Source organism: Borostomias antarcticus, assembly GCF_949987555.1.
Source record: "Borostomias antarcticus genome assembly, chromosome: 19".
NCBI lineage: Eukaryota > Metazoa > Chordata > Actinopteri > Stomiiformes > Stomiidae > Borostomias > Borostomias antarcticus.
The window spans coordinates 12,148,535-12,158,003 of NC_140252.1; the positions used below are offsets into that span (position 1 = coordinate 12,148,535).

Sequence of the window (9,469 nt, forward strand, 5' to 3'; positions counted from 1 at the left end):
GGGAGGCGACCCTCTCGTCCACTGGGGTGAACTCCAGCACAGAGGCGCTCAGCTGGGGGCTAGCTAGTATAGCCACACCTGCCTTACGCCTCATTCCGTGAGCAACTCCGGAGAAGAATAGGGTCCAACCCCTATCCAGGAGTTTGGTTCCGGCACCAGTGCTGTGCGTGGAGGTTAGCCCCACCAGGTGTTATTGGTATCGCTCCACCTCCCTCTCAAGCTCTGGCTCCTTCCCCCCCAATGAGGTCACGTTCCATGTCCCCAGAGCCAGCCTTTGCCGCCCGGGTCCGGTCCGTCGGTGCCCTCCGCCTTCACCGCCACCTAGTTGGCAGCGCACCCGACCCCGACAGTCCCTCCCGTGGGTGGTGGGTCCACGGAATGGATGAGAAGGAGATGGTGTTCCCACGTTGCTCTTTCAGGCTGAGCCCGACCGGGCTCCATGGAAAGCCTGGCCACCAGGCGCTCTGTCCGTGCCTGGCTCCAGACAGGGGCCCCGGGCTTCCACCGGGCTGGGTCACTCTCTCTCTCTCTGTTCTTCTGCCATCGAGGTTTGTTTCCTGTAACCCCAGGTAGGGGGGCTAAGAGGGTACTACCACTTGCCAAAGGTGGACTAGTGGAGGGAAGGAGGTGTCTTACTTCTCCATTCTAGTTTGCACTGAAACTAGCCACTGCCACATTAGACAAATATATTCCAGGAGCTTGCTCCAGGTTGCCTGTTTCAATATCTGTGTGGTTTGTATGGCTCTATGTGCTACTAACCCTGTTCTGCCTTCCCTCTCCCTAGTGCCTCTCTCTCTCCCTCCTATCTTCTAACCAGGTCCAGTGGATGCCCCACTGTCACCAGCAGACCTCCCGGAGTCCAATAGACACCCCCGTGTCTGCTGTGGATGTCGTAGCATGTCCATAGGATGCCCTCTCTCCTATGATGCTTTTTTAGCCACTCTTACTCTGAAAATGTAATTTAATGTAATGTATTACTTTATAAATGTTCTTAGCCGGTAGACAAACTACTCCTGGAGCTTGCTCGATCGCCTTGTTGAGAGGGGTCAGGGAAGAATTTTTACAGCTCACTTATCTGGCTCCCGGGTGATTACTGTTTTTTTGCTTCCCTCTGGAATATGTAGAGAGTGGGTTGTATGCCCACCTCCCTTGTTCTCTGTAAAGCGCATTGTGTTGCCTCTGGGTATGAAATGCGCTATACAAACAAAGCTTTGATTGATTGATTGAACGGTGTGCGTTGTCATATCTTTTTGTTAAAAACAATTGTTAGGCATATGGATTCAGTGATTGTGGTGATGATGAAGATGAATTATAAATATAGCTGCAAGCAGCAATGTGGGGGCCAAGCAGGACGCGTGACCAGCGCATCAAATACAACAAGCGAAACATGCCATAGCCGCATTCGAATCCCTACCGCAGTTTTGAAAATCGGGCATACGGTTCAGAATAAATGCACTTCCAACTTTGACAGGTTGGTGGCGCTAGAGTGTTTGAGGTGTCGACATAGACTAGGTGACGGGGGTCACGGGACTGTCCCCGATGACTGTGCCTAATGTGGCTTTGATACATCAACAATTTGCTGAGATATGACCACACTTCCTGTTTGGCGGCTTGGACGCCAAATTTGGCTGTAGCGGGAGAACGCTTTCGAGAATTGAAAATCCCTGGATAATTTTTGTGGACATTGGTCTAGAGAATGTTTATACCGAGTTTCGTGCAGATTGGTCGAAAGTCCTAGGAGGAGATACATTTTAAGTGTTTTTCACAAAATCCAAAACCATAATCGGAAAATTATGTCATAGGGTGCGTTGAACTCGGCTTGAGCCAAGGAATCCAACGGTACCTCGTTTTTGAAAATCGGGCTGACGAGTCAAAAGTTACGTGCCTAAACGCACCTCCAACTTTGACAGGTTGGTGGCGCTAGAGAGTGCGAGGTGTGGACATGAGACTTGGTGAGGGCGGTCACGGCACTGTCCCGAATGAGTGTGCCAATTTTCACAACTTTATACCATACGGTTCTATGGGCTGCCATAGACTCCCATGGCAGAAGAATAAATAAAGAATAAATAATAAGAAATGGTACAAACACAATGGTGGCCTTCGCAGCTTCGCTGCTTGGCCCCCAATAACTCATGCCTTATTTTTTTCAACAGCTGCCTACTACTTTTGGAGTAGGCTACATTGTCTATGTTTGGATTGATGTGAAGTAATTTATCTATAGCCTATTCATAGGCTATTTATTTACAGTAAATCCACAGTCAAGCCATGTTGTTGGTGTTACAGATCTATTCTGGTTAATAGGCCTAGACTCTGCTGAGCTCAGTAATTAAATACAGGTAGGTGGGACTATCTGAATTGCGGTGGCTGTAATTAGGCTCTTACACGCCTCTTCAAATTTGTTTCATGATTGGCATTTGTGATTAGGCCAGTGAATGCATTTCTTGACTAACCCAGACCACAAAACAAGTATCATTTCAGTTTGTCAAGTCAAATGTATTCCTAGAGCACATTTAAAAACAACTGCCTTTTACCAAAGTGCTGTAGGCTACAAAGCGCATTAGAATCAGTTAAGTCAGATATTCACAAACGGGGAACATAGGACCCTTTTTTGGGAGGAACATAGAACCTGCAGAACATAGGACACTTTTTCGGGGGGACATAGGGATAACCCCGTCCGATCTGACCTGAGGACATACTTTGTTACCTCTCACTGCCCGATACAGCTGGGCCAGCTGTTTTACATCAGGCCTATTCTGCATAATGTACAGTACTGTCTTTGTCTTATGTTTGTATGGATACACTAGGCACTTTTATGTACTAACACTATCTGTATACTACAGAAGAGCATCAGGGCCAACAGCGGAGTTTTTTTTTTTAAGCTTCTGAGTTAATGTCAGAAATTCTGACTATTTTCTCATAAGTTATTTCTGACTTTTTTCTCAGAAATTCTGACTTTAAAGTCAGAAATTCTGACTTTAAAGTCAGAAATTCTGACTTTAAACTCAGAAGCTTAAAAAAATAATAAACTCAGTTGTTGGCACTAATGCTCTTCCATAGTATACTGTATGTGAATGCTTGTTTTTTTCTTTTACAGCTGCAGCAATGCTGAAAGCCCAAGCCAAATTTTGCTTTTGTGGAGCATTAAAGTTGATCTTGAATCTCTTGAATCTTGAACTGTACATCCTGGGGAACACCCTGTTTTGCAAAACAAAACAAGAAGGAAAACTGTAGTAAATATGCAAATCTCTGATCTCCTGCATCAGATCTCAGATCTCCTTTGGATGAGAGAAAGGGGAAAGTATACTGTATTGAAAGTAAAGTACCAGGCAGTAATGTCTTCCCTTGTGGATTCAGGCCCCATTTAAGCTCATGATATGGACTTCATTAAGATGACAGATACAGTATGCAGACTCTCTAAGCACCATGGGATACAGGTACATAGTTTGAGAATAGGGAGGGATAAAAATCCCATTGAGATCTGAAAATTACTCATCCCCCTTCCCCTCGAAGACTACAGAGAGATGTGAGGCCCAGTCTTGGTCGAAACCTTTATCTCTCTCAATTTTATGTGCTCTATTGGCATGATTAAAATCAAAGAGTGCTATCAAAGCAATTCACAGCAAATATACTATACTATAATTATAAATACAGACATGACAGAGAATACATACAAGTCAAAACAAATCAGTAATACAAGTAATAACTGGTACACAGGTATAGACACAAGGGGTGGAAAAGCCTTTGTCTCAGGTCACAGTATACAGGTAATAGAAAATATACATAATACAAGGTCAACAGGTACACAGAATTTAAAAAAATGTGCAAAACCTAATGCTAAAGGGTACACAGGTATTACACAAACTAGGGGATGGTGGAATAATGTTAAATCAGAGCCAATAACATAATATATGCAATAACATAAGTTATGAGAAATGTATTTATTAAGATAAACCCCTTGAGATTAACCATCTAGTTTCCGAGGGGGCCCTTTATGTCATATATGACAAATACTACATAACAACAGAAGTGTAAAAGTAAATAAACGGATAATAGTACAATCTTCAATACAACAACGTACATACGGACAGTAGACAATAACAACACAAAAACAAAACATACAAACATCAATTAATGAAAAACATTACAACCATTAGGCAGCCAAGTATCAGATAAACAGTGGATCTTAAATACATGTAGATATAAAGATGAGATACCAGAAGTATGAATGGGTAACAGCTTCAATGATGACGAGCATTGAGTCTCAAAGTAAGAGGACAGGGCATGCTTAAAGGATGATGCTCGTTTTTGACAACCTGGACCTTATTTACGACATATTATAAGACGTTTGACTAACCGAGATCACTTTGGTGTAATTCGGAGGCATGTAGAAGAAATTAAAAATCCAGCGCGAGCCAGTATATGCATGTAATGGCGGTGGTGGGGGCACCGAGAATGCAGTTTCAAAAAATCTATTTTCTGCCGCGAAACGGTTGTTTTCATCACATGCCTCTGTAATATGATCTTTAGAAACATCTTTAGACACGAAATAGCTTCCTCACCTGCATGCTGGAGCAAGTGGGGAAGCTATTTCGTTTCGAAAGACGTTTCTAAAGGTCATATTACAGAGGCATGTGAACAACCACAACAGGCCTACGCTCTATGTAAGCACAACTAGCGATTCATAAAGACAGATTGATGAAAACAACCGTTTCGCGGCAGAAAATAGATTTTTTAGAAGCTGCATTCTCAGTGCCCCGTCCGCCGCCATTACATGGATATACTTGGCTCGCGCTGGATTTAAAATTTCTTCTCGTCGTATAATATGCCGTAAATAAGGTCCAGGTTGTCAAAAACGAGCATTGTCCTTTAACTTCTCAAAATCTCAAATCTTTCGAAAGAATTGTACTATAGCCCATAGCATTAGCTACAGTAAGCACATAGTTAAGGATCCAAGCCACTCTGTGGGCGATTCTTAATAGCCATTACCCCAGGCTGTACAGCTTTTGAATTATCACAAATATATGTATATACTAATAACTAATATTTCTATGTATAATCACGATTTAAATATTAATTGTAATATTTGATTGATCTTTGATATGTATTTTGTTTTATTGTACTACTTTTCTTTTCACTCTTGAGCTCATACAGTATGACAACGAATTCCAACATATATACAGTATCTTGATATCTTGAAGGGCAAATAAATAAACTCAAACTTGATAGGTTACTAATGGTTCTGTATACAGTAGCACTCATTTATACCTCAGCAAGTGCACAGGGTCTTTTCTGGTCAATTCTTCCATAATGATGAGTTGGCGTTGTAGAGGAAGGTAAACCCAACTACATATAGAAGCATGAATTGATATAGTTTAGATTGACATTAAAAACATATGCACACACACTCTGTACACTGTACCGCACACACACACACATTTCCCTGCATGCAAATTAAACACACAGCCAGCCAGCCACACACAGATACGATATGCAACAGGTGATTAATGTGGCCTGTTGTGACTGGAGGGTTGGTCAGTAGAGAGGTGTACCTTCAGGAATAATAAAGATATAAATGTCATTGTTACCTTCACTCCTCGTCAGTCTCTCACCCTGACATGGCATCAACCAACCGATGGACACTGAACAAGGTTGGTGTTTGTTTTTCTGTTTGCTTATTTGATGTGTTTTCTAGTTCATGGCCAAAGGCCTGGTAGTATAGACTGTTGGGGATGTACAGTAGTATAGACTATATTGCATAGTTTATATACACATTGTTACAGTATACAGTATATATTACATAATGATGTATAGTTTATAGTCTGTAGTTCATATTGGGGATGAAGTATAAACTATATTGCCTAGTTTATATAGACATATTATGTTTTATATTAATATAATATATATTAACAGCTATATTACTGTATGTATGGTTTATATAGATTATATTCTGTAGTTAATACACATCTCTGGCCATGGCTCATCCTGAGGACCAGTGGTGCTACCCAACCTCCAACCTGTCCTGCCCCAGATCGGTGTTCAGTGCTGGGGCAAAGGTGGGGCTCTACCTGGTGTTCGTGATGGGAATGCTGGTCACCATCCTGGGCAACGCTGTGGTGATCGTCTCCATTGCCCACTTCAAGCAGCTCCACAATCCCACCAACATGCTGGTGATGTCCCTGGCCCTGGCAGACCTGTTAGTAGGGGTGATCGTGATGCCGGTAAGCACTGTGAGGGTGGTCTGGGGCTGCTGGTATTATGGCGATGACGCGTGCTTCCGATACTACAGTTTATCCTTTTACCTCACCTCCGTCTCCATCTTCCACCTGGTCTCCATTGCCATCGACCGCCACGAGGCCATCTGCCACCCTCTCCGCTATGCCGCTCGCATCACCATGCCCGTGGCCTGGCTCATGATCACCGCCAGCTGGGCGATCGCAGCCCTGTACTGCTACAGCCTGGTGTACTCTAAGGCTTACTTGGCAGGGCTGGAGGATTTGCTGGCATCCATCTACTGCCTGGGCAGTTGCACCTATCTGTTTAACTCTCTCTGGGGGACCCTGGACCCACTCATAGGCTTCTTCTTCCCTATCTCTGTCATAGTAGGCTTGTACAGCAAGGTCTTCCAGGTGGCCCGCCAGCACTCCAGGAGGATAGCGAACACCAGCTATGAAGGAGGAAGGGGGGCAGGAGAGGCTAACGAGGGAGGTGGGAGAAGCACCGTGTCAAAGCGCTCAGAGCTCAAGGCAGCGAGGACGCTGGGAATTGTAGTGAGTGTGTTCATATTGTGTTGGATGCCTTTCTTTGTTAACTCCGTTGTAGATCCTCACATAGGCTACAGCACACCTGGGATACTGTTTGAGGTATTTGGTTGGTTGGCCTACTTGAACTCCACATTAAACCCCATTATTTACGCTCTGTTCTACCCCTGGTTTAGAAAATGTGTTAATCTCATTGTCACCTTTAAGATATTCGGCAGACACTCTTCGGACATGAATGTGTTTGTCAGTTGATCTGGTGTGTTTTTGCCAGTCCTCTGGCTGGACTGATATCTTCAGTTTATCAACGTCTCAGTTCACTGCTGCTCCTGCATTCTCCTTCGCCTGCTGGCTCTATCATATCACTGTGGGGCATGATTCACAACTATCAGTCAGATCTTAAACTAATCACTGCAGGAGGTAAAGTCAATAACATTAGAAGAAAGGTAGCATGTGTTTTGTAATAGGGTGCTGAAATGACAAGCTGGTAGACTGTCTGTGTTTGAGAGAGAGTTGTGATAAGTTATATAAAGTTGGCTATCCTGGATTCCTTTTGCCCATGAAGGCAATTATTCTTCTGATCTTCTTAATTCACTGTAGGCCTACTGTAAGCCCTGCAACTTCCACCTGTTGAGCTACTGCAATAAAATGTAAACAACAACCCTATCACATAATAAAATGTCAATGAAATAATACCATATACTGTACAGGTACCGATCTCAGCCTACAACCAGCCATAGCAGTTGTGTTGTGATGCGTGTTCATACATAGGCCTGCCTTGGTTCCCATAGTTACCCAGTCACCTACTAGTGATGTCATTGAATTGAATGCAACATGCAAGTTGTAAGTTGATGTTGTCAAGACCAATAAAAAGCAGTTAACACTGAGTCAAGCCTGCAGTGATTAACGTGACAGCAGTTGTGTCCATTCAAATTCCTGACTCAATGAAAACCCAGACAATAAGGTTGTCTATAAACTTTTTTTTTGGATCACTAACCAACGGAAACAGTGCCTTTAGGACTAAACTCACACTATCATTTACACTTCAAAAATAATAGTGCTATAGAACCCAATGTACTGTAAAAAATAGAATCAGAATAACAATTCTGTCTATTTGCCAAATAGTTTAATGTACAGTACAACAAGGAATATGACTTTGTAGATGGTGCACAGATGATTGCATATAAAATAGAAACATCAAAGAAAATAAGTGAAACACAATGAGAATATGAAAATATATTCACAATTCTATAGTAAGGCTAGAATGAAAGAACTATGCTCTATCTGGATTTTTTTCAGTTGGTGCTTCTCTTGAATGGTTATGTGTATGGCTACTGTGCTAAGCAAACACTTAAAGTAGGGAGGGTCTTTTCAGGTCAGTTCTCCATAATTCTGAGAGTAGGCCTCATTAGAGGGGTGTCCTCTGCTCTCACAATACTGTATGGAGGAACCTCTGGCCACAACACTTGCCATGTGACGCACACAGGCACGTAGTTACAGTAAAAAGTGGGGGTTCAAGAATATTTTGGGTATTTATTTATGTTTTACAAGATAACTACCCTAAGTGTTGACCTGGCAACTCTGGGAAAAGGCATCAGTGTGCGCAAATATTTGGGCTTAAATCACAGAAATGTCCCCTCAGGGATCAATAACTGATATTTCCCTTACCTGTAACTCTTCTGTCTCTTTCTTTCATCTCCTCTCTCAGTCTGCACTGTCACCACATCATTCTACATGAAGGAAATCAACCCAGTCGAGGGCACTCCAAAACTAGGGGCTAGGGCTAAGGGGGGGTATTGGGATTGGGCATTAAAGGAGTAGTAAAGGGAAAATGCATGTTTAGCCCTGGTTTAAGGTTACTTATGATCATATACAATGATTCAGATCAAAACATAGACAAAACTAGCATTTTCGAGAAAGTTGATAATTGCTCTACCACCGTTTTGGTCATACAATGGATGTGGATGGGCATCTTGAAAAATCATTCAAAAACATGTTAAACTCGATTTCAAAGACAAGAAACTCACCTAGGTGTTAGTTGGCATTATGGCATATAATTTGCCATAAAGTAAGATTCTAGTTCATCTGGAAAGGCTTTTTAAAAATATTTAGCATCGAACTATTTAGTAGCAGTACATACATGTGTAAACTTCTTTAACTGATTCCGATCTTGCGCAATGCCTTGATCTCGCGGTAGGCGACGTCCGTGGATTCAAGCTAGCAGCAACAAGTTGGATTTGCTGCATTTGCTGTGCAACGTATTCCATTGTCCAGTTGTCAAATCTATTTGGCAATAAACTGTTCGAGAGCCAGCACACCTCAGTGTCCACTAATCAAAAACATTTTTCATATATCACCATCTCGGTGTGCCCAAATACGGTATTCGGATGAGTACAAATAATAGCTTTTTCCCGAATAGTAAATTCGTACGAATATTGTAAAAAATATTCGGGAGGGGGGAGAACAGTCAAATACTGTATGAGCGAGCGGTACGCGCACGTTCTGTCTGCTTGTTGACACGACGAGGGAGAGAGAGAGGGGCGCACGCGCTTGCCATCTCGCACTGCTGTCTGTCTAGACGTCTAACGCGGAGAGGGAGAGAAAGTTTGGAGCGCGCTAATAGTAGGAGAGGCACTAGGCAGGCAACGAACGTGAGCAGCACCGAGGGCTTTTGTCCCTAGTTAACTGGTTTATTGAGACAGTTATTGGATTTT

The 9,469-nt window shown here is 42.8% G+C and overlaps 1 protein-coding gene across 1 annotated transcript; it reads left to right on the plus strand.

Moving 5' to 3' along the window:
• Positions 1-5,972: 5,972 nt before the first annotated feature.
• Positions 5,973-7,010, plus strand: LOC311321961 (trace amine-associated receptor 13c-like; the record flags this gene model as incomplete). Its single annotated transcript, XM_084453974.1, has 1 exon — positions 5,973-7,010. The coding sequence occupies one exon, from the start codon at positions 5,973-5,975 to the stop codon at positions 7,008-7,010; it is 1,038 nt and encodes a 345-aa protein (XP_084310100.1).
• Between the last annotated feature and the right edge of the window lie 2,459 nt (positions 7,011-9,469).